The 25,817-nt window shown below is 41.6% G+C and overlaps 3 protein-coding genes across 7 annotated transcripts in view; 2 read left to right on the forward strand and 1 right to left on the reverse strand.

Annotated features, from left to right (window-relative positions):
* The window catches only part of LOC310882957 (transcription factor HES-5-like), a 29,949-nt gene extending 27,192 nt beyond the window's left edge, over positions 1-2,757 (reverse strand). For 2 of the 5 annotated variants that reach the window (XR_014573243.1, XM_083802481.1), the window contains exon 1: positions 2,619-2,757. Coding sequence is in view for 1 of the 5 variants with exons in the window: in XM_083802485.1 (XP_083658611.1) it covers positions 2,609-2,616 (8 nt within the window). In the remaining 4 variants the exon portion in view is untranslated. Of the gene's footprint in view, positions 1-1,317 lie in introns of all 5 variants that reach the window. The other 3 variants (XR_014573244.1, XM_083802485.1, XM_083802482.1) reach the window with 3 other exon arrangements.
* HES5 (hes family bHLH transcription factor 5) lies at positions 590-1,324 on the forward strand. The gene is made up of 3 exons (XM_083802495.1): positions 590-664; positions 791-956; positions 1,047-1,324. The coding sequence occupies exons 1-3, from the start codon at positions 611-613 to the stop codon at positions 1,298-1,300; spliced, it is 474 nt and encodes a 157-aa protein (XP_083658621.1). The 5' UTR covers positions 590-610; the 3' UTR covers positions 1,301-1,324.
* On the forward strand, positions 2,643-24,936 carry PANK4 (pantothenate kinase 4 (inactive)). The gene is made up of 19 exons (XM_083802467.1): positions 2,643-2,776; positions 5,259-5,341; positions 6,097-6,305; positions 8,315-8,498; positions 9,027-9,119; positions 10,905-11,058; positions 12,034-12,215; positions 13,704-13,785; positions 14,957-15,057; positions 15,941-16,096; positions 16,241-16,353; positions 16,874-16,961; positions 18,898-19,049; positions 20,547-20,602; positions 21,172-21,221; positions 22,649-22,756; positions 23,213-23,313; positions 23,886-23,954; positions 24,523-24,936. The coding sequence occupies exons 1-19, from the start codon at positions 2,656-2,658 to the stop codon at positions 24,734-24,736; spliced, it is 2,316 nt and encodes a 771-aa protein (XP_083658593.1). The 5' UTR covers positions 2,643-2,655; the 3' UTR covers positions 24,737-24,936.
* The last annotated feature ends 881 nt before the right edge of the window (positions 24,937-25,817 follow it).

A 25,817-nucleotide genomic window follows, 5' to 3' on the forward strand; every position in this document is an offset into this window, starting at 1 on the left:
GGAAAGGGAAATATTTCAAGCTCGCTGCTTAGAGCAAGTTGTTTTAAGGGTTCTTTCCTTGATTTTAGTCACTTGTTGCCTGAAAATTATCTGGTACTGTATTCATCTAAGCACGGTTTAATGTCAATGAGAGGCTTTAGCCCCTCTAGTTCGGCATCTTTTCCTTTTCAGCCTCTCTTTCGGTCATGGGGACAGAGCATTATCTCTTCCTGGGATCAGTCTTCTGTGCTTAATTTCACCACGGCCTGGGAAAAGGCAGCGCATTGAGATGTCGCCGCTCCCAACATCAGGCAGAAGCTGGCTTATAATGCCGGCAAACGCTTTCCCACGTCCTTACCCCAGCGCCGTCATGCCAAGCCCTATTGTGTCGCACGCTCCCCAGTCCACCTGCTCCTTTGGGAGCAGGGTATTATCCCCAGGCAATTCACAGTCAATTTACCATGCTGTAATAGATGCTGGCCCTATTGTCCCGCGGCATGCCTGGATTGGCTATCGACTGTGGGAAACTCGGAGAAGCTTCGGCCCCAGACATTTGTATGCAGCTATCGCGTATAAATAGAGGAGCTCTCCCTGCCTTCCCCAGCGGCCCTGCAGCCAGCCACGCGGGGTCATGGCACCCAGCGCTCTCTCCCTGGAAATCCTAACACCCAAAGAGAAGAACAGGGTAAGTAGCCGCTCTCTGACCACAAGGGCTTGTAGATGAGAAGGGCTGAACCGCTTCAGCAGCGGGTTATACACAGATGGAAGGGGAAAGTCCTGTTGCTAACCGTCCTCCTGTTTTGTGTTACAGCTCAGGAAACCCATCGTGGAGAAGCTGCGCCGCGATCGGATTAACAGCAGCATCGAGCAGCTGAAGCTGCTCCTGGAGAAGGAGTTCCAGAGGCACCAGCCCAACTCCAAGCTGGAGAAAGCCGACATCCTGGAGATGACCGTCAGCTACCTGAAGTACAGCCGAGGTCAGTACGCTCCCTGATCACCCGCCCTTACTTTTCAGCAAACCACCAGCCTGAGCGTGCCTGTCTAACACGTCTCTTCCACTCGTTCAGCTTTTGCAGCATCTGCCAAAAGCCTTCAGCAGGACTATTGCGAAGGGTACGCCTGGTGCCTCAAGGAAGCCCTGCAATTCCTCTCTCTCCACTCGGCAAACACAGAGACCCAGATGAAGCTGATCTGCCATTTCCAGAGGTCACAAGCAGTGCCCAAGGACTCGGGTTCTTCTTCTGCACCTGCTTCCAGCCACCAGCCCTCTGCAAAACAAGCACCGGCGAAACCCTCCTGCAACCTCTGGAGGCCTTGGTAGGCCGAGAGCACGCTTACCACCCGGCCTGGACGTTGGCTCATTTTCCAGAGGAGACCGTGACTTGCTGTAGAAGTCCCCCAGCTCCTCTCCTATGAGTAGGGAAGAATGTTTTCCTTTCACAGAGCATTACGGTGCTTGGATGCCCCCCTCCCTTCTTCCAGAAGGACTGCAACGATCCCACCACGTGGAGAGAAAGTAATTCTGCAGGAATGCGAGACGTAACCCTCCTGCTAGGAGGAGCGAGCGGTTCAGAGAGGAACGCCGCCGGTTCTTAACCTTAGTGAGGTTGCCCGGGTACTTCTGGTCAGAAAGCTGTGCCTCCCGAGACGCTCGGGCTAGCGTTTTCAGGGGTGTCCGCCCAGCGGGAGCCCTTCCCTGCCCCCTGAGACCCCTGAGGTCCACCAGACACCTCTGAAAACCTAGCTCTCTCGGGGTGCCGTGAGGGTTCTATGATATTTGTAGACCGTACCGAGCGTGCTCTGAAAATGGTCGAACCATCACCCAAACGACGTAGAGGAAATTCCTCGGGATGTCTTGCTCACAAAGCCAGGGTACTGCTTGTGAGGTGCAGGATGCGTACGCCTTTTATAAAGGCAACAGCTCATGTTTATGTCCTTATAGGAAAGGAAGTTACGGCTGTGCTGTCGATTTTGCAATAAATATTTATCCAAGTCTTTTATGAAAGGCAGGTGTACAAATTATATTTACTGTTGGGTACCCTACCCCCAGGGCAGGATGTAAATTCAGTACAACCCGCGGATGCTCTGACACGTTGTATGTGAGACGCACCAACCGCATAACCCACGACAGAAACCGCTGTGACCTTCAGAAGTTGCACAAACTTTCATTGGCACGAAAATAAATAAAAATCTGGCTAAGAACGGCTTGCTGGCTTTATCGTGTGGTTTGCAGGGACTGTTTCCCCGCGGTGCCGGGCTTTGGGGGCTGGAGCAGGAGAGGCCGGGCTCGGGGAGGGCAGCACCACACCGCCCGGGGCCTCAGCACCTCACGGCCCCGAGCCCACCCCGGGCACGATCGCGCTCGGGAAGAAGCCTCGGGGCGCTCAGCGACCCGCGTCCGCCATCAGCCTGACGCGGGGGGATTCAGGGCAGGTGTGAGGCCCCCGATAGCGCTCGATATCTTCCGATAACGCCCGATATCGCCCGATAGTCGCCGACAGCGCCGCTGCCCTCTCCCTGAGCCCGCTGAGGTGACCCGCGGCCGCCCCCGCGCATGCGCACGCCGCCCGCCGCCTCATGGCATAATGCACGCGCCCCGCCTCATTGCCATGCAAATCTATGCGCATACATTTGCATACCGAATGAGCCCCCGGCGAGGAGCGGGCTGCGCTCAAAATGGCGGAGCGGGGCGGGCGAGGGAGCGGCGGTCACGGCAGTTTGGACAAGAGCATCACCCTGCCGCCCGACGAGATCTTCCGCAACCTGGAGAACGCCAAGCGCTTCGCCATCGACATCGGTAACCGGGCCGGAGCCGCGGGGGGGCCGCGGCAAGGAGGGGGCGGCGGCGGAGGAACGGGCGGCGGCTCTCGCCCCGCTGAGGGGACTCACCGGGGCCCGGCGGCCCACCGCGGCGCGGAGCTCGCTGGGAAATGTAGTCCCCTGAGGGGTCTCACCGGGCGAGGTGTGCCAGAGGGGGACTACAGCTCCCGGCAGAAGGCGCGGCGAGGGGGGCTGCGCGGGGCACGGCGGGAGTTGAAGTCCCGTCACCTGGCGGGTACAGGGCGCGGGCCGGGAGCGGCACTACAAGTCCCGGCGTGCCGCGCGCGGCCCTTAACGGGCGGCGGGGGGAGCGCTCTGAGGGACAGCGCGGGGCTGCCCTTGGCGGCCGAGGAGAGCCCGGCGGGCTGAGGCGGCGGCCGGGGCCTGCCCTGTCCCGATTCCCTTCCCCTCGGTGCCTCCGGAGCAGCGGGGCCCACAAACAGGGGCTGCTCCTCCCCACAGCCCGTGGCGGGGCCTGAGGGCTGGCCCCAGGCCCCAGCGCACCGAGGGGGTGCCCCCTGGGGAGAGCCCGGGCACGCGTTTTGCTTCCATTCCATAAGTTCTAGTGAGTAAAAGGGCGTAAAAACACCGAAAATGAAACGTTCTGCCATCACGGCACCATGCGGTCACACTGCTCCCTTAATCCTCTGGGTCCTGCCCTGCTCTGGGTGCTGGGGGCTTGCAGGGGGAGAACACACCGTAATACAAGGGCTTTTACCACACCACAAGGCTCTCTGCACCCTCAGAAGGTAGCTGTTTGTTTCCCGTTAAAATAACAGCTGGAATGGGCACTTCCTGAGGGTCAGAGCAGAATTAGAGCTGCAGGATTAGTTACAAAGCCTGGCTGCGTGGCTCAGCTGGTGTTCCGAGTGGATTTAAGTCTTTAAAAAATGATTGAGGAAGGGAAGGAGGTATAAGCATCACTAGGTGAACATTTACCAATGTACCTACATTAGCAGCACTAGCTAAATGCTACGTAATTCATCTCTCAGTGCCATACAAACTATTGCATTTGAAAACAATCTTTGCAATTGGTTTAAAGGAAGCTTTTCCTCCTAGCAGATATATATATATATATTTACAAAAAAGGGAAAAAAAAACTCACCTTTATGCAGTAAGCCAGCAGAACAGTTTGGATTTTGTTTACCAGAAACTTTAAAGCATTGGCTAGTGACCTGAAACAAGATCTGAGGGCAGGCAAGCTTTACTGCTTTTGTTGCTATAAGTGTCTGCCAGTGATTGCTCCGAATTGACCTCACTTGAATTTTGCTGGAGAAAGCCTTTCATTTTCTTAGAGGCTGCAAAAAATTCCTTGTTTATTCAGCACTATGGAAGAATTGAGAGTACTGCTATGTAGGCAAAGCTACAAGCACTAACCGATTATTTTTTCCACTTGCCTAAACTGCATTTCTTGATTTTATTTGCTCATAAGGCAGAGTGTAGGGCCACTGCATTTAGTCATTATGTTATGACCTAACAGACAGATTTTTACTTACTGTCAAGACTTAAGTTTTAACCCAGAAGCTGATTATAATTATTTAGTTGGTCTTTCTTACAGCATGTTCTATGAGATTGCATGGTAAAGTTACCGAGGGGGGTAACATGCCAAATCTTTGTCAAGAGGCCAATTATGCACACAGATTTAAATTCACATGCTAGAGCTGTAGCACTGAGAAGTATGGACCTTCTGCCTGCCTTGTACTCGTGTTCTCAACATGGGTACCAAGTCAGAGCTGACTTTCTGTATAAGAAGAGTGGTTCTGCAGTCCAGGCTACTTTTATTCGGATTTAAAAATTAAGGTTTTCCTCAAACAGCCACAGCAGCTGAGAGTTTTATGAAACATACTGATACCTTAACACAGAAGTGGTTAACAGGCTTCCCCCTCTTTTCTGAAGAAATTAATGGCTTCATGACTTTGACTTTCATGGTCAAATACCTACTTGAGTAAGTTACCACCAGGTACTGTTTTGCCCTAAGAAAAATGACTTAACGAAATTACTCAGTCTGACTTCATACGTTATGCAATCACTGCAAACGTACAAATAAAATCCTCTTACGAGCAGCAAATTTGGGGGGTTCTAGAAATCTTACTAACCAGGTAAGCAAGTAGGTGTTATATGAATCCATGCTTTACCTTCAGTTCTCGCTTAGCTATAGAGCAGAACTTCAGGTTTCTTATTTCTGCTCATCTTCAGCAGTCTCCAACATGAGGTAGGCACATGCTCATGCTGGGGAGCTTTACCCGTAGAGTAGTTCATTTGGAGTTAACTAGGCAAAATCAGTTTTCCAGTCAAGGGTTCTTTGGGTTACTACAGTAGGTGCTTAGCTTAATTATATCTGGCTGTACTAGAGGAGAACTCAGCTAAAAAAGAACTCTTAGGCAAAGTATACATAAACATAAGTGAGATTGTTTGCTCTAAGGTGAGGCATTCATCATTACTTGTCATCTTCTTAACAGGTGGTTCATTAACCAAGTTGGCTTATTATTCGACTGTGCAGCACAAAGTGGCAAGAGTGAGATCCTTTGATCATTCTGGAAAGGTGAGAACTGCATCAGTCAATTGCATATGATAGACTCATAAGAAAGGTACAGCCAGGACTGGAAGTGAAGTACTAGGCTGGCTTTTCATAGCACAATAGAAATCTTATCTGAAACTGCAATGCTCTTTAAAATACACGTTCTAGTTTCTACTGACAGAGCTCACAATATCCTTAAGCATTCGTACAGCAGCTCAGAGTGTGGCTTTGGTTAAAAACCTTTTAGCGTATTTCACAGGAAACCAACCCTTAGCATGGGTTTGGTGGTTACTTTTGCTTTGCAAGTTCAGTCTATCTCTAGATACAAATCCACGTGATTATACATTCATCATACATGTTCTTTGCTGAAATTGCAAGGCTTCAATGTTGTACAGCCCATACATGAGCAAACTCTGTTACGTTCCTTGTTTGCACCATAGATACATACGGATGGCACAGTTAATGTTTGAAATAGTTATTTGCTAGACCAATTAGTATGACACTTGTGAAAAAACAAGTAAACATAACTGTTTCATACATAGATTTCAGGCATGTCTAATACATGCAAAAAAATTGATTATATTCCCAGCTTAAATAATACTAAGATGTGTTTACATGCTATTTCTTTTTGAAAGTAGTTTGTGAAACTATGTTTAGTAGCATTAACAGAGTTATAAGGCCTAGGAAGCACAAGTATTGATGTTTAATAATTCAACATATATCCTTGTTTCTTCAGGAAGGATTTTGAATAATCTGTAAGAAATTGTTTTCTTTTAAAGGACATAGAAAATGAACCTTTGTATGAAATATCGGTTCAGGAGGAGATTACAGCTCGGCTTCACTTCATTAAGTTTGAGAACACTTACATTGAGACTTGTCTAGATTTCATCAAAGACCATCTTGTCAATACAGAGACTAAAGTCATCAAAGCTACAGGTGGTGGCGCCTATAAATTCAAAGATCTTATTGAAAAGAAGTTGGGGTTGAAGTAAGTGAAACTGTTTAAATTTAGTTATGGGAATGTGTTTCTTTGAAGTGTGTTTTAGTAGACTGACTTTCCCTTTTGTCTTTAAAAGCCGTATACATAGCAAAGTTGTGGCAGGAGAATTTGTGTGTGCACCTTCGTCAGATCAGACTGAACATAAGTTGTAGAAAGGTACTGTATCGTGAACTGACGCAGCAGGGGTCCAGTAACAGAGCCAACAGGAAGGAAGCCAGGGGCTAGGAGAAAGGCAGTAACAAGGAAGAAAGCATGGTATTATCACAGCTTTTTGTATAAAGGATTTGGCTTGCACCCATTCTATTTTTAAACTTAAACTACTCTGTATCGTAATTACAGTGATTATTTTTTTACTCTTCTCAACTAGCAGCATTTCAGTGGTGGTATCCTAGATGTCAGTAGCATGCTTCTGAACTCTTGGTCAACACCCAACTACACAAAACCTACAATAATATATAAAGTGCAATAACATTTGAACTACAGCAAGTAGGTAGTGAGCTTGTTACTAACAATTTTAATTGAGAACTTTTGATCTGTTACTCTTGAGTTGTGTTTTTTTAATTATGAGTCAGTATTTAAGATCTAAAGGTGAAATCTACAAAAGGCAGACTGTGTTATTAAAAGCCAAAGTATTGTTGGCAAATGCTTTTTATTCTGTGTGTACCTAATAGCTACAGTTGCCTGGTTCTCAAGTTACGAAGCTTCTAACGTTTTTCCATGCATGCCCGGAAGTAAATAATTGAGGCAACATAGTAATTTATTGCATAGATCATGCCTCAACTTCATGCAGCATAGCCTTGTAGGAGACAGAATGGTAGTTTCCTGAATTTACAGCCTCATAAGTTTACCATTCAAAAACTTTATCAAAAGCCATATGCTAAAAAAAGCCACTGTAAATATAGATAAACATATCATTCACTTACACCAACATAAAACATTACCTGCTGCTACTGGGGGAGAACTTCAGAGCACCTCTCATACAGCATATTCCTCAGTTTCTGAAGTACTCCGTTCATCTCTTTTTATACTGCTTTTTCAATATCTTTCTTTTCTGATGGGTAGGATTCTATTAACATTTTTTTCAAACCAGCCTCAATCAGTGCCTTATTGGCTGTTACTAAGTGCCAGTTAATCAAGACTAGATTGCAGTTCCCCTCTTCTCTTGTACTATGGGGCATGTGCTGATTTTCTTTTTCCGTAGAAGCAGCTTCTCTTTCCTGACAAAGTTAAAGTACTCTGTATTAATAGAGATGTATGTTTGTGCTTTGCTTATATGCTTTCAAAAAAGGGCTTATGATATTTCCTTTCAGAAATTCAGCACATGTCAGCAACAATACATAATACAGAAGTTCACAGAAGTCACTTATCTAAGTTACGTGTCATGTTCCTAGTGTTCCTGCTCAGGATATGTACAGTTTTGAAACCCATTATTCCTGTGAAGTCTCTTTTCTTGTGTTTGGTAATGCCAGCAGTAAGCTCCTTGCAGTTGTTATAATCTGCTCTAAATGAGCGCTGAAATGTTGAGGTGGCCTTTTGTTCTTTTTGAAGAAGGCAGCAGAAGAGCAATAGAATATTATGCTGTGTTAGAAAATTAGTTTGTTCCATTAATTGCCAGATAAGTTTCTGACCTACGTTATTGCATGGGTGCACATAGAGTTGTGCTAGCACTAGCACACTAGAGAGGCAATAGAACCAAGCAGACAGGAGCAGACTTATTTTTACTGACAGCATGATTAATGTAAGATCAAAGTTACTGTGTAACTGCAGTCCAGTGTTGGGCTGTGTTCTGCCACTGAAGTTGAACATATGCATATGTTGAACATATGCATATGTACATATGCAGATCTCGGTTTTGTGGTTTAAGAGATCTGGGCTTTTGCCATATAGTGTGGGTTGGTATCTCCTACTTACAAAGTCTTAAAAGTTAATGCAAAGGATACTTGCTTATCAGCAGGGCTGTGAAATTTATAATAAGGTTTTCTCTCTTTCCCCTTCAGAGTAGATAAAGAAGACGTAATGACCTGCCTCATTAAAGGATGTAACTTTGTGCTAAGGAACATACCCCATGAAGTGTTTGCATACCAGAAAGATTCAGATACAGAATTCCGATTTCAGACAAACCACCCAAATATTTTCCCTTATTTACTGGTGAATATTGGCTCTGGGGTTTCTATAGTGAAGGTGAGTGGTTGCTAAAATGTTTTGTTGTAGAATTTGACAGAGATGGTCTGAAACATTACTATTTTAGATTTGTAGTTGTTTCTTCATGGGTAATACAATGTTGAGAAAGAAAATACATATTTTTTTCTTTTCTTACATAGTTATGAATGTTTTCCTGCAATAGTGAATGGGATCTTTTTAAATAAAATTTAACTTGGTGTTTAGAGAAGTTGTTATATTAACTGACGGGACAAAGGCTGTCAGATCAGAACTATTTTTTTCTTTTAATACACTGTTTAGGGGATTAAATGTAATGTCCATAAGTAGGATATTTGGTCTAGAATTAAATACAAAGATTTCGAATACTACTTGTGTTGTAGGTGTGTGGAACATGTAGCTCTGGAGAACTCACCTGATGTTTATACAGTTAAATAGTTCTGCCTGCACCAGTTCCACTTCTCAAAAACCCCACATCTTCTCATATTTTACTGTGTGTGTGTATAGCTACAATATGACTTTCTAGACAAATCTGCCTTGTTTTATTGACAGGTAGAAACAGAAGACAAATTTGAATGGATAGGAGGGAGCTCAATTGGAGGTGGAACCTTCTGGGGTCTTGGAGCACTGCTCACAAAAACAAAGGTATCAGAGCATCGGTTTTAAGGGACATGGGGTGATAAAAGATGTGCTAAGAGGTGGACTGCTAAAACTCTTTAAATAAGGAGAAATAACAATTTTAAGTGATATTTGTATAAGGAACTAGAAACCCAATATGACTGCACTAGAAAATGAAAAAATATCTCTTGTGGGGCGTTATGTTTTATTCAGAGAGCTGCTGGCCTTGTACAGACATGGAACAGGCAGTTCTGCAGTGCTCAGGGCGATTTTAATACCTCTCCATTAGGTGCATGTGGTCGTAAACTGTTAGAAAAAGGCTGAGTCCTTGACTTGTGTTTGCATTTTCTGTGCTTCTGATGTATAAAGGGAAGCTTTAAATGCAAAAAGTGCTAGTAGAACAGAGGCAAAAACATTAAGATGCTCAGCAGTGGCAAAATAATGATCCTGCTTGAGTCAAGGAGTTGGTCAACAAGGATGAATAATGGCTATGATGCAAAGAATAGCCTGCTCTAAGTGGCCTGCTAATTTTCTGTACCCTTTTTCAATATGAAATGCCTGCATAGTACCTGGAATAGGATCCACAGAAGCAAAAGAGAGAGCTCCTAATTATTGCAAAATATCTGGAAGTAGGGAGGAGTTACACCTCTCTTACATTACACTTCACGCTTCCAGGGGTTCAACACTTAAATCCCAGGTTGGTCATCTGCCAGAGTAAGGCCTGATCTAGTACTACTCTGCCTAACTCAGCTCTTAAATCATGCTGTTTTTTCCTGTCTCAGAGATCCATGTGACTTAAATATGTGCTCCTAAATGTCACCAATGTAGAAAAAGCTAGAGTTACATATGCACCAAATAAGAAAATGTCAAAGGGAAGACTCATACTTAAAATATTTTTGTCTGATGCATTTAAAAACAAATTGTAGAATATGACAATGTCAGCTCCTATTTTTTTATGGTTTTGTAGAAGTGGAAATTAGCATTAACAGATCTATAAATATTGATTATTGGGATCATGCAGATTTTGTGCAAGTTTAATTTCAGGGACATTAATGCATTTCTCCACTTGTAAAGACAGACAACTGTTTGTTTTTAAGCTTTTTTTTTTTATATGCCTCATGAAGACATAATTCTGCTTGCTGTTATCTACTGTGTTCCTGACTTCATTCCAAGACAAGAGATATACGAGGGTTCTGACTTTAATATGCTCTAATCTGGAGGAGATTAAAGGTGCTAGACTAGGAGAACCATTTGGTAATTTACTTGCCAAAATATTATAAAATCCAATCCTGTTGGTGATGCTGGATAAAGCCCTTTTTATTTATGCCTGTACAACGTACTGTCAATTCCATACTCACTGGAGTTGCACGGAGAGCAGAATTTGGCAAATTTTGCCTTATTTCGTACTGCTCAAGTTTTCAATGGCATAATTCTGCCAGAGACTTTTCAGTTCTCCAGAATACTGCAAGATAGACAAAGCGATTAATTGTGCACTCCACTTCTACTTTTATGCGGAACTTCACCTAATTATTTGTAGATAACAGAATCACAGAATGATTGAGGTTGGAAGGGGCCCAACTTAATCTCAGTCTGTTTGATAAGATGTGGGCTTGGGATAAATCCTTGTTATTAGAAATGCTGTCTCTTTTACTGGCAGGGTTGGTTCCAAGCCAAAGCCCCTGTTTTGGTTTGTTGTGTTTGTTTATTTATTTATTTTTATTTTTGTCAGTAAGGATGCTGCAGAACTCAGTTTGTGGGCAAGGTTTTCTGGCTGTCCCAAAAACCTAGAGTAACTCTGCTTCTCATCCTCAGAAATTTGATGAATTGCTGCAGCTCGCTTCAAAGGGACAGCACACAAATGTAGACATGTTGGTGAAAGATGTGTACGGAGGCGCCTGCCAGACCCTGGGGCTAAGTGGAAATCTGATAGCTAGCAGCTTCGGGAAATCTACTACAGCAGATAAAGGTATCAGTATAGAAAAGATCTTCCCAAGATTTGCTATACAATTAATACTTTAGATTGCCTGTCAGCGTGGATTTGCTACTTGTACAAGCTTCCTGTGAACGCTTATCAGGATGGAGAAACAGTTGCCAATTTCATCAGCGTAAATGGATGCTGCCTTATCCATTTCCCTATGTTATGTGTGTGGGCTGAGAGGGGGCACTGAACACTGCCTGAGTCGCTCCAGTTATTTAGAGTTGCTCTTTGAAACTAATGAGGAGAAGAAATTCAACCATGTCCTCCAGCCCTTGGGAATCTGATGTTTGTAACGTTCTCCAGGCAAGTAGAGCTGGAAAATAACTACCAGTGTTTCTCATGATCTTGCCTAGGTTTATTTTGCCTGCACGATACTTTATTGATTAAAGATACTATCCAGTACTGCCTTGCAAGCAGGCATTCAGTTTTTCAGTTTGGGATTCCATAAGTCTAGGCAAACAACAAAGATAACTGTCTAGATAGCCCACTGTTAGTTTGTTTATGTGGAAAATACAATTGGCTGTGTTGGTCCAGAAAAACACCTATGGCAGTGATTTACTGTAACCTGCGACTTTATTTGCGGTGTTCTAATAAAATGCTTGCAGCACATCACACATCGAGGTGGATGGATGAACCGTTATCCATGTTTCCTAGAGATGAAATGGAGTTCGTGCCATTTGCTATTGACCTTTCAAGCAGACTTCTTTCAAGCAATATTTCACAGCAGCTCAGTGCTTTTCCACAGTGTTTTCAGTCAAATACATGCTGCTTGTTGTTTGGTACTTGGTTAATAACAAGATTTTGGGTTGGGGGGTAACACCTTTGTTCTACACACATAGAGACTGGTCAAACAAAGGGATATTTTTTCTCTAGCTGTAGGTTCTTTGTTTTAAAAAATCTGTATGGTTCCTTTGAGCATTCATTAGCTGTGTTTAATTTTTCTTGCTATTTCCTTCTTTTAAGAGTTTTCCAAAGAAGATATGGCGAAAAGCTTACTACACATGATCAGCAATGACATTGGTCAACTTGCCTGCCTCTATGCCAAACTCCATAATTTAGATAAAATATATTTTGGAGGATTCTTTATTCGGGGTCACCCAGTTACCATGCGCACAATAACCTACAGTATCAACTTCTTCTCAAAGGTAACGAAAACAGAGATTCTCCTAATAGCAAATTCATGTGTCTAGGTATCTTCTTCTAGGAGGTTGGGGGACTTAAAATAAATAGATTCCCACCTTAAATCAGCTTAAAGGACTGCTCTTAGGTAGGTAAGGCAGGGCTAGAAGGATCTGTTGTGGGAGGGGTGAAATAAATGTGAATTGCCTAGGAATTCTCTCTAGCCTCTCTTTCTCTCTCTCTCTCTCTATTTATTTTTGATTGACAGTAATTTTCACTATTTTCTTAGATAGCTGCCACTGTTATTCAATTCCTCTTGCTGACTTCAACTATTTCTTTTCACCCCCCAGGCTATGCAATGTGGGATTGTTCTGCTGAGATAATTAGCAGCTAATATTGGTGGTGGTAGCTTGGGCTTTTGTTGGTGGTTTTATTAAAAAAAAAAAAGCTGTAATCCTTTCCAGGTTTTGAGGCTGTGGCAAATACTAACGATATTTCAGTAGAAAACCGGTGCAGTCCAAAAGCTCACTTAATGCTTGGTACGGGTAGATCGGTTCCTGCACCTTCGCAATGCATGTCGCAGTTTCGTAGAACCACTGATGCTATTTTTACCTCATCTCAGTGCTTCAAGCAAGAGACTCCTATATGCCGCTTTATTTTCCTTTGTTTCACCATTGCAGTCTTTCTGTAAAACCTTGGTTGCATTTCAAGAAAACTACCACAAAACTGCAGCTCTAGATTCTTGTAAGCACAACCTTATCAGCGATTCAGTCTGTACAAAAATCTCACTGTAAATTATTTTTTTCCCCCTCCACTATAGTTAAACCCAGCGTTAACTTTTCTGATATTATCTGCTGTAGACCTGGCTTACTATCCTTCAGAGGAGGTCTCACTCAGCCTTGTCTAGGAAAGCTACGGGTGCTAGGGTGGGTGGTGGTCCTGTTCTCCCTGGCATTCTTTTATACGTTAACATTTAAGCTAACTAACCTGGTGGGGCAAATGCCTATGGAGAATGTACAGGGTGACTGTATATTGTTGCATGTTAAACAGCAGTGTAATGAAATAAAGAAAATGAAGAGTGGCTTGAATGTGGTGGATGCGCAGTGGCACACACGTTGATGACCTAGAGATCAGCTGACCTTATTTTTCCAGCCTGTTCAAGCAAGAGGAGTTGAATATTCAGGGAATGATGCAGTGGTCTTTCCTGGCGAAGCATTCGCTTCCCTCTGCTTCTGTGGTTGCGCAGGCTTAGAATACGCGCCATTTCTGCATGTATTTTTTTCCAGCTGTCTTAGAATTGTGGAATGATGTATGTAAGCAGGTCCTCCTGAAGCTGTGTTTCAGAAACACCATTTTTGGAGCACCATTAAAATTACTGAATGTGTTAGAATGTAGCACAAATGAATATTATCATCTTCAGTTGTTTCTATTAAATTTAAGTGTAAATCTAGTGACGAAGAAGTACATGTTAGCCATCAGGGACCATCCAATTGCAATGTTTCATATTGTGGCAGGGAGAGGTTCAGGCATTGTTCCTGAGACATGAAGGCTACCTGGGAGCCATTGGGGCATTTTTAAAAGGAGCTGAACAAGACAGTAAGTACAGCATTGCTATGTTCTGTATATGCTGTGTTCTGAAATGTCAGTGTAATGTCCAAGTTTCTCTTAAGAGGCTGCATGTAAGTTGTTGCCTAAATAAATACATTTGGCACTAATAAACACAGATGCTGGGCTTTGCTTTTATATATTCTGGCAAGAACACGTTAATTTCTCACTGTTTTCCTGCTCACCTTTGAGAATCCAGCAGGATTTGGCTCTTCTCTTTTCTGCATTTCTGCAAAGAGCAGTCATACCTCAAAATCAAATTGGGGAAATTGAGTTTCTGAGAACTTTCCTCCTCTTTAAGAGGCCAGCTTCTGAATTCAGTTAATGTACTGCAGAAGACCGGCATCTCAAAACTTACTCATTTGAGTGAAAAGCCTCACAGATATTTATGAAGGATGAGACACTTCTTTCCAGCATTCTTTGGGTATAGGATGCTTTGGTTGAATTTTGCCATTTGTATTTTTTCTTTTCTTTAATTTCTTGTTGATGTACTAGCAAGCCATTCAGTACCTTACTAATAGTGGAAAAAAGAATGAGGTGGTTAACGATACTTAGTTTCAGTAAATATCAAATGTACCTCAGAGCAATGGATGTGGAAGTCATTTCATACCCACTTTATAGATGTGGGCAGGGAACCAGCTACTAAGGAATTAAAGACATTACTTCTGTAGCATGTTCTGTACATCTGAACTTAATTAAACTCCTAGAAAAATTCTAGAAATAACTAGTGTTTATATGAAATTTACACTATGCTTTGAGAGTTTTGCAGTATATTCTGTTAATAATGGATTTATATTCAGAAATAAGAAAGTAGTTCTCTGATGACAGAAAAAGTAGCCGTCTATAATGCTTTGAAGACATCCTGCTCTTTATAGCCATTAATGATAAAAAAGTGGTTTAAAAAATGATGTTAGAATTCCAGTTGTCTTGTGTCTCATTCAGTTTAATTTGAAGCTCTTTAGAGGTAGGTAAGTCAGCAAGAAGTTAAAACATACCTACTGGGGCCTAGAGGGAAAAAATCTGATTTATGTATAAAGTCAAGGAGAAATGGCTTTTGCAGTGAAACAGCTTCTCTGAAGGGGTGCTGACTCTAGACTCGCGCATGGGAGTATTTTCAGTTTTATTTTCAGATTATGTGTCTCTCTCTCTTTCTCTTTTCTAGATCCAAACCAGTATAGCTGGGGAGAGAATTACGCTGGGAGTTCTGGTCTCATGAGCACATCACCTGATGTTTACCCCATGCAGAGAACCAGGAGTGGTACAGTATGTGGTTGTCTTTCCTAGAACTACGTGCTTTCTCTTGGCAGTGGTGCTTTGAGCCTAGACAGTTATTCTAAAACTAGTTGCTTCTTGTCCCTGGGGCTGTGCTGCTTACCGAAAGAAGTGACTAACACAGCGTCCTGTATCATGTGTGATGGTGTCGTGTTGTGCGCAATGATGTCTTGTGTCATCTGTGATGGTTTGATGTAATGCTTCATAAAAGCAGATCACGGCTGCTACTTTGTCTTGTTCTGCCTCACCAAAGGTGGGAGAAAACATTAGTCTCCTGCCCTTTCTTTGAAGTAGCTTGGATTTGCTATCGTTGAAATACTGTGCTTGAGAATTTTGAGTCTGATGTTCCATGTCTTTAAGCATCATTTATTTACTTCCTACGAAGAGAGAAATATATAACTGCACAGAAGAGCATGATCCCAGTCATCTCTTAAATACAGTAACTCCAATTTCACAGTGAAACTGGCATACAGTAAGCAATTAGAAAATACCTTAAGGTTCTTAAATTATTCTAAGTCTGGATCTGCTGAAAAGTGCTTTTGAAAAGAAGGCACTGTGGTGGAGCTCAGCATGTTTTACTGTCTTCTGTTGATCAGCACGCCAGTGTTTTTCATGTCAAGTTTTTTTGGTTTTTTTTTTTTTTTTATTTCCTCCCTCATTGGTTTATCTCCTCCCAGTCTTCAGAAAGTAGCTTCATGTACTTGGGGGAAAACTTGGCTTTGGTTGGTTATTTCCTGTTTGTTACTAGGCATTTTTAGACCCAAAGATGATGTATAAAACTCTTACAGGTTTGTGTAGGCCTTAGTAGGCTAGTTTAACTTGTTATGAATCAATTTCTGAAAAAGCTCTAATAAATCTTTCATTTTTCACCTAGTTTGACATGTTTGAAATGGATAGGCTGGAGAGACCACTTGTTAACCTGCCACTGCTAAAGGACCCATCGACCTATATTCCAGACACTGTTGACCTCACGGATGATGCCATGGCCAGAAAATACTGGCTTACCTGTTTTGAGGAGGCACTGGATGGGGTAAATGTCACAAAGGAGTTGTGTGTGTGAGTGATGACTGAAGAGTAAAGCAAATGGAGGGGTTGTTTTTCAGCCTGAACTTTAGGTCAGTTAAAAAGAAGAGTAATTTGATCGGTAACTTCAGTTTTTCCTCTTCTCTACCAGGTGGCAAAGCGTGCTGCAGCCAGTCAACCAGATTCTGTTGATGCACCTGAGAGAGCTGAAAAGTTCCGACAGAAATACTGGAACAAGCTCCAGACGCTCAGACAGCAGCCTTTGTAAGTGTCTTTCATTTTCCTGCTTTCATCACCTGGCTGCTTCTGTTGAGCAGAGCAAATTAAAAGCAAGCTATAAACTAACTAAAAGCTAAATAAAAGCTTTTATTAAATATTAAGCAGAGCAAACTGAAAGCTACGTAGGCTGGAGCAAGTTGATGTGCCAAATGTCAGGTCCTCTGAACAGAACCATGGGATTTCCCTATTAGAATTTCTCAGTTAAATTCTGTCTCAGCAGAAAAATGACTAATGGTCTAGAAGTTAATAAAAGCAGTAATGTGTTAGTTCAATTGTCTGGCAACTTTGCTCTGAACATTTTCCCTCTCTATTTAAGTAGTCTGTTTAGTAGATTCACCACTTAGAGACTGTTTTAGCACATGTGGCATGTGAAGACTTTTAACTGAAACGTTTGTCTTACATGCCGTGACTTACTGGAATTCATCCTAATTATGGAGGAAACAGGAGAAAATACCTTTTTTCTGTTTGAAGTAGTTGATCTGTTTTCCCCTCTCCCTTTTTAAAGTGCATATGGTACCTTAACAGTTAGAAGTCTTTTGGATACAAGGGAACACTGTTTAAACGAGTTCAATTTTCCGGATCCCTATTCAAAGGTAAGTTGTTCTTGTTTTACAGGGTGGACAACGTGTAAGTTCAAGACACTTTTTCCATACTCTAAAACGTTGTATAAGTAATGGTTTATATAGGGAGATTAGTAACTACCTTGCAGCAGCTGTAACTGGTTGGTGGTTGCTGCTCTGAGGAGAAACAGCAGTTGCTGGTGTGATGTAAAGCCTTTGACCTGTAACCTGCTGAATGCAGTCGTGGTGAGGATAGTGCTAACACAAAGTTGGTTGTGTTGTACTTCTGAGAAGGGAACTGGTGGTGTCCATCCCGCTCCTGATGAGTACATGGTGTCCTTCATCAGATGCTATTGTAACTTGCTCCTTCAGTGAGGAGGTGTTTCCTTCAGTTTAGAAGTAAGGAGACTACATGGAGAGGCTCCACTTCTGCTCATGGATAACCTTATAAATGACCTGAGAACTTCAGTTCTGAGTAATCAGTTTACTTCCTCTTATACTGAGGCTACTACTGCAGTCTAGCTGACTTCAGGAATTTTTTTCTTTCCTGTTTTTCTCCTCATGGTATGAAAACCATTTTCAAAATTAAGGAAAGTTACGTGTAGCTGTGTAAGTACTTCTGAATAAATGTGAGACTTTCAGACAGTTGTAAAAGGCAATTGGCAGTATTACCTTGTAGAGCAGTTAACAATCTCAAGAGCTCCATGCAAAAGTCACTAATGGTATGAAGTTAATTTCTGTGTTCTTTTAGTTACCTTAAAGTGTGTTTTCTTTCCTTCTCCTGACCCAAAAAGGAAAGAAAAGGAAATTGGGGGCAGGGAGGAAGTGTCTCACAAGCAAAGTCATCCTCCCCAACACCATCGCTCCCCAAAAAGGCCTGGAAAAACAAAACAAATCTGTTCACTGTGTTCCTTAATTGCTGAGGCAGTCTCTCCTTAAACCAAACTGTGCCACTTTCCTGCATCTTGTCTCTGGGTTAATTTCCTGCTGTGCTGTAAAAAGTTTCTTGATTGCTTTTGTAACTGTTGAGATACTTTGCTGAGTTGGGTTGGAGTGTATATAATACAAATGCATAACCTGAAGCTCTTAAAAGAATTTGTTGCTATTCTGCAGCTGTTCACTCTTTGGGGTTTATTTTGCTGGGGGAGAGGACGTGTGAAGTCGTCATTTCTCAAAAATAGCTTTCCGTAGGTCTGATCCTCACCACTTTTGTGTGGACACAGGAACAATAGCAGTGCCAGTGTCTGGTTAGAGACTTTTTTTTGGCTGTTGCTCTGTTTCTACAAAGTACGTAGAAGCTTCTCCATAACTGCACTGTCAGATGTCACATTCACTCTAAGAAAGAGTTAAAACTGTGTGAGGTGGCTTTTACTTATGTTTGCTCTTTTTTTTTTGTTTGTAATTCAGACAAGATAGTGGCAAAAAAAGATGATGGTACTTAATACCACTCCTACATTTTAAAGTAGAATTAGCTGTGTAACACTGATCTCTCTGGAGGTAGAAGTGGAGAAAAAGTCAAGAGCTTCTAGGCATCTGGGATGATGAACCTCTTGAAGCAAAAATTAAACACAAAAAAACACCTCCAGTTTTTGTAAAACTGCTAGTGGTGAGCCTCCCCGTGCAGATTACCTGGTTTTGGTGGATCATGTTGCTGCTTAAGTGTCTTTTTTGTGTGTCCGTTCTTCCATTCCCCAGTCTGCCCAAGATCTATCATACCTCTAATCTATTTTTTTTTTTAAAGTAATTCTTAGGCTACAGAACATATACTAGCACTAATAAAGATTTTTATTAGAATCCCAGGAAACTTTTTTCTTGTTGATACTAAGCATGCTGATAACAGTAACTTGTTGGTCCATTAGAGGCCATGAACGTAGAGGAGAATGCTTGAACGCGGTCTTGGGACTGAGACAACCAATGATGGGTAAGAATTTTTTGTCTATAAATCCGATGTTTCATGTCTTTCTTACAGGTAAAGCAGAAAGAAAATGGCATAGCCTTAAAATGTTTTCAAAGCGTAATCGAATCTTTGGATTCATTAGGCTGGGAGGAGAGGCAGTTTGCTCTGGTGAAAGGACTTCTTGCGGGGAATGTCTTTGACTGGGGAGCAAAAGCAGTCTCAGAGTAGGTGTTAAATATTTTAAAAGCACCCTTTTAAGATACAGAATATCCAACTGTTCGTTTTAAAAATAAGTAAATAAAGTGCGCCCATCTAACTTTAATTATAGTTTGTATTTTACCGTAATCATATGTTGGTTGTTTATTTGCAAGCGTTGTTGTGGTGCAGCAAAGTTTACATTTCCACCCTTAAAAACCTGGCAGACACGTTGCTGTGAGTGTTTGAGTTAAGTGATAGAGCATTTAATATTCCAGCCTGGCTGCTTTGCTTGTAGCATGGTTAATAATTAATTGGGTATGTGTTGTACTTAATCTGATACTACGTGCCTCTAGTAGAAAATACGCTGTTTTTCTGCAACCCACAGTTGTCCTGATATCACTCGTTCAATGGGCTGTAAGCTAGGTTGGGTGGTCTCTTCTGATGACTAAATACTAAGTATTTTTGATCAACATACATTTCTATTGCTATTTTGAGAGCTTTTTTCCTCACATGCTTTCAGCAGCTATGAATTCACGTGAGGATATAAATGCCAGCTGTCTTAAAACATTTTTGATTTTGAAGCTCTCAATTTTACAGCTGTTTTTGTGGGGTTGATAACATAGATCCAGTAACATGGGAGAGAGTCACTGCCTCACAGCTGACATTCAGCTCTTCCTTTCCCTTTCTGCATCTTTAAGGAGTTTTCCCCTCTGAGTAAACCAAAAAAAAGTCCACTCAAAACGAGGTGATTCAAGGCTGCCTTGGCGCTCTTAGACTTGGGGTACTTCTGATGCTGCCCACAGCTACAGAAACTTGAACTGCCACCTGTCAGAGCAGTTAGTCTAGTTGCTACTTGTGGTAAGTGTAGCTCTCCCTCCCTTTGAGGAAGGAACTAAGAGATGTACAGGCTGAGTTACGCGTCAGTACTAGATGTAAGGAACTTTGAGACATGACTGGCAAGCACTGCCTGCACGGTGTAACATTTTAACTGGCAGCTTGGAATCTAGCCTCATTACCTGTATGCTCATCACCACCTAAGTGTTTGGAGCTACTTTGCTGTACGTACAGTCAATAGCTTTTAGATCCTGTATCTAGTTCTTTTTTTTTTTTTTTCCCCTGCCTACACAGGTACAACTTTAAAATACCTTCTGTGAACTAATCTTCAAATCAGACTTTGTATAGCACTGGTTTCCTATGCAGATATTTTAGACCCTGACTACATTTATGGTAGTCTGCAGACCAGAAGGTTTCTTTTTTTGCCTGCAGAGTAGTTCCTGCAAACGTTTGTATATTGCTGTAGCTTTTTCCTTTTAGCATAATAACGCTCTAATTTAACACACATCTGAGCTTTTTGTGTTTAACATCAGAACAATGTGTCTGTTTCTCAGTCATTGGACCTACCCACACTCCATATGATAATCAGTGCAATAAAATTGCTGACCACCTGCTAGAGGAATGTTTGAATTGTGTTTTTATGTGATTAAGTTGCTTAATGTGTACCCTTTATTTCTCTCGTGATACAGCGTTCTGGAATCTGAGCCACAATTTGGATTTGAAGAAGCCAAATCAAAACTGCAAGGTACAGGGGGAGACGTGTGGTGGTGGTGGTTGGAACTGGATGTTGTGTTAATGTGAGTGGAGGAGAGCAGGAAGGTGTTTATTGTGACAGTTGTGCTGCCCAGATGATGAGGACCCATTTGTACTTGCTGGGTTTGTCTGAAATACAGGTTACAGAGTTTCAGGGCAACGTTGCTCTTTGTATTCCAAAGGAACTGGAACCTGAAAGCCTATCTCCTTGCACAGAAGTCTTAGCTGCACAGGTGTTTGGAATATCTTGGCTGTGCTATTTTTGTACTGTTCTAATCCTGTCAAAGCAGTAGTGTCCCCTCAAGTACAACACCATCCATCTTAGGATGAGCCCTAATGGTATTTAGCTCACGTGACTCCATTGCTTTATTATGAAAATTCCATTTCAAGAGCACTGTAATTGAGGTATTCCCATAATTAAGAGCTTAAGAACTCTTTGAATATACAGTTTTAACATTCAAAACCTGAGCTCAACTGCTTCAGCATCTTTAAAAAGACCTAACATACAGATTTACTCATTGCCTAAAAGTTAACACTAACACGATTTTGTTTGTGACGCAGAACGTCCCTGGTTAGAAGACTCCTACAGTCAGTGGCTAGAGCGACTGAAGGTACGATGCCACAATTGTTACTAACCATTGAGTAATTTAATACATTAATCTTGAAAAAAAACCTTGTTAGCTTGTTTTTAACAGATTTAACAGAACCCCGTTCAGGCAACTCAAAATAAACTCTGTCAATACAGTACCAGTAATTCAGCAGCCTTACCATAAAGAAAGGAATAAAAGGAATTTGACACCTCATTACTTACCAAGTTTCTTAGCTGAATTCCTGCAGGAACTGCAACGTTTGTAACCCGGCTGCTTTCAGAGCTCTTCCAGCATACCCATAGTTCCCTTCTTTATCAGGGCACTTATTTCTACACAGCTAGACCTGTAATTTTGAAAACTTGAACCCAAATATAATGTCTGCATTGTTCCTCCATCTCAGTAATCAAGCTAAAACCTGCATTAATTAAGGAGCTTTCTGAAAGTAATTAATCAATTAGCAAAGCTTTTTGGCTCTGTGTGATGTTTATTACTATTTAATTAAGGTTCGCTGAAAAGCGTAAATGTTTTTTGGTTCTCTCTGTAGATTTATGTTGGAAATGATAGACAAAAGTTTGGTATAAGTAGACTGCTCCAAATCATTGCATATTGTGTCTTGAAAGTATCATCTAATCATAGAATAATTTAGGTTGGAAAAGACCTCTAAGATCTAATCCTTCATGACAGTGCTAATGAAGGAAGTTCAAGCACTGTCCTGGCCATTTTTTTTTTCTTAGGAATTGAGCATTAGTTACAGTAGGAATTCTTCTGCTGGTACAAACTGCAGTGAACTAAACTTCATAACATCAGATTTAGAACAAATCAAAAGGTTAATGGAGAATAGGAAATATTTCTTTATTTTAGGATGTCACTGCCCCCAGCAGTCCATCCTGCCCTTTCCTGGCAGAAGGAAATCCTGTTCACCTTACAGCATGCTAGCTTAAAACGTCCACAAAGGTAGGTTCACCCTGATAACCAACATGTTTGTGTAGACAGCTGTCCATGCTGCTGCTTCTGTTTTAGGGAAGGTTATTCTCCAGCTGCATGGAGTAACAAAATGGGATTTCTAATCTAGCCTCCCAATGGTAGGATTATAGGTGTGACTGCCCACCCTTCAGAACCCTCTGAAGTAAGCTCCTGTTCCCAGCTGCTGGAGTCAGACACATCTTTGGCAGCTGTAGGTTAATTAACAGAGTTTGAGACAGCTCTCAAATAAAGCGAAATAACTATAGGCTGTTTTAAATAACTGTGCAAAGACAATCCTAGGGAAACTGATTTTGCTTAAGATCAGGGGTAAGTGAAGTGTTATGCTGCTGCTAGGTAATGAAAATTGCCAATCATTTAGGGGTATAAAACCTGGGGTCTTAAAGTGAGTGTTTCTAAATAACATGAACTATTCAGTGAACTAAATTATGAACTAAATTCTGAATGCATTGTTTTTTCTCTTGCAGGAGGGTCCCCCTCATAAATGTGCCTTAATTTTCGCAGATAACAGTGGAATAGACATAATTTTAGGAGTCTTTCCTTTTGTGAGAGAGCTCCTCTCTAGAGGGACAGAGGTAAGTGGTTTTTGTTGTAGAGTCAGCACGTAACGGAGCTTCTGTAATTGGTTAAAGGTTTGTTAAATATCTACTAGCAGTGCACTTTGTGAGACCAGCTCAGCACACCTAAATTGGGAATGATCCAGTTTAGGGCAATGAGCTTCAGTCCCCAAATCCCTGGTACTCTGAGGTCTAACTTTAAGTAAGTAGACTGCAAAAAGTAACAGAGCAAAGGGGGACTCTGTCAGATCTAAGTTTGCTAAACCAGGGTTTATGATGTCAAAAGACCTGAAGTAGCTGGTTAACTTGGGAGGGGTGGGGGGAAATAAGGACTGGGCCTCTTAGGCCTTCTCGTCTCTCAATTCCTCTCTTATTTTATAAACCAGGCAATGACAGTCTTTAAACAAACAAGCAGCTCTAACACCATGTATGGACTGCATTAATCAGTGAACTATTCTGACATCTTTGCCTCAGGTTATATTGGCTTGTAACTCTGGCCCTGCCCTGAATGATGTCACCTACAGTGAATCCCTGATTGTTGCTGAGCGGATAGCAGCGATGGATCCAGTTATTCAGTAAGCATATAACCCATCTTCATTACATATCATACAAAACATGAAAGGAAAAGAAACCAGTTCCTTCGCCTTCTAACACACATAGTTATTTGTGTTTATTGCTGTCTGAACTCTGCAACCTGGAAGTAAGATACAGAGGCTGATCAGCTTGAGGTGAAAAATCTAGAAAGTGGTTCTTGTGGTACAGCATTATCTCTTGTTAGTGTCATCCCTGATAAGGACTCAAGCTACTAAACCACTGTGCTTTCTATGTTAAAAATGAAGAGAGGAAAATATACATCATGCACAGACTAACCTATGTAGAGGATATATATATATATATATATATATATATATAAAATACACATACACACACAGAGATACATATATATATAGATATATAGATATATAGATATATATATAAAACTAAATAACCTGTTTCTCAAGGAAACATGTTTCTGAGTCCTAGCAGGAAAAGAAACCTTTGCAAAGTACACTCACCTATTTGCTGTCTGGCTTATTACCGGCGTTGTATGACTATGTTTGACAGACCATCTTGTAACTCTTTTTATTTTTATATTTTTTAAATAAAGATCTGCACTGCAGGAAGAGAAGCTGCTGTTGGTCCAGACAGGTTCAAGTTCTCCGTGTCTAGACCTAAGGTATATTGACAAAGTACCCAATTGTTATTTGTTTTCATCAGGTGATGTATAACCAGAGACTTCGTATGTGCTCTGGAGTATCTCAGCCACACTTCACAGAAATCATTAAGAGTTGCTCAGTCTGGATTTGCAGACTTGTGATATTGATCAAGCCTTCCTAGTTGTTCTATAGCTTGTGTTTCATTTTGGTGTTCATCAATTATATGTTATCAGTTTCATGGGCAACTTAATTATTGATGATGCAAAATACTGTGTGCGACCAAGACATCAACTTGAGCATAAGAAGCATTTCATGTTGTTAATCTATTTATTTTTTATTTATATTTCTCTACGGCAGAGAGAACTTAACCTGTGTTTTCTGGGAAATCCCAATTCTGTATGCATTTAATGAAGCTTTCAAAACTACATCTCATTCCCATTTCCTTTGATTAAGATGTTCCTTGTTTAATGGCATCAGAAATTCCATACCCCACCACCTTTTCTATAAAAGCTAAAGCCCGTAGAACATCTTGTCTTTATTTGTAGCATGTGTAGGGATGACTGTTTCTAAGCAGACCTCTCATTTCAGCCGCCTCGATAAAGGTCTGGCTGTGCTGGTCAGAGAACGGAAGACGGACTTGGTTATCATTGAAGGCATGGGTCGTGCCATCCACACGAATTATTACGCGGCTTTGAAGTGTGAGAGCCTCAAGCTTGCCGTTATCAAAAACTCCTGGCTTGCCGATCGTCTCGGAGGGAAAATCTTCAGTGTCATTTTTAAGTATGAAGTGCCATGTAAATGATATGGATCCGGTCATCGGGGTGAACAGGAGCAGCAGAATGGACTTGCACTAGTTTTACTTTAACTGTAAAGAATGTATTTTTATTACAACAGGGAAAAGAGGTCACAGGAAATTCCATATTTATATTGTGCTTTTGTGACTTAAAGCAACAATATGATTCACTCTATAGTATACACACTCAAATATATATATGTATATCTCACTCATTGTTTATTTTGGTAAGTGTTTATTTTAATGCTGCAGTATTTGTGATGAAGAGACTTTATTTTTTTGTTCTGTGAGACATTCATATAGAAATATATTTAAATGTCAATGAAACCTTTTTTTATACATCTCTGCCTACTCTGCCAGCAATGCCATGGCACATACCAAATAGTTTTTAAAGTGCTAAGTGAATCTGACATTGTATTTTTCCATGTCAGCTTTTAAACTTACCCAACCTGTTTCATGCTCTTTGCAGTTAAGTTGGTTGAAGGACTGATCCACCTCCTAATCTAACCACCATTGCTTAAGCTGTATGTAAAATAGAACTGTCGTGGTGTGAGAGCACATAGCCGATAACTGAACAGCACTACAGCAGGTTGAAGAACTCGAACTCATAACTCCTGCTGCTTCCACTGGTGCTCTTATTACCACTGAGGGGTGGCAAGCTGCACCTATACTAAATTATGGGCAGCCAGCAGAAGTTTAAAGTCTACACTATGCTCCAAGTGACTGTGTAATGCTTTATTCAGGAACACCCAGCTATTTCCCTGTCACAGGCACATCAGTGTCTGCTTTCTTCAGTTATTTAATGCTGGAGCTGATCTGAATTTGTCTCTTTGTTCATGCAGTACACTTAAAAAAACACTTCCAAGTAAGTGAATTTGCCCCCTCCCACCCCATCAGATGTGCAGTACATAAATTCAGTCATTTAACTGTGAATTTACAAACCAGCATGTGCATGCATCAGTCATTCCACCTCTGAAAAGAAAACCAGCTTGATTAGGAAACTGTTAAATATGCAACTGAAGTAACTTCCCCATGAAGTTCAACAATTTTTCTTTGACAGCAAGAGAATAATGTAAAATACCCATTACTC

This window comes from Anser anser, assembly GCF_964211835.1.
Source record: "Anser anser genome assembly, chromosome: 17".
Lineage (NCBI taxonomy): Eukaryota > Metazoa > Chordata > Aves > Anseriformes > Anatidae > Anser > Anser anser.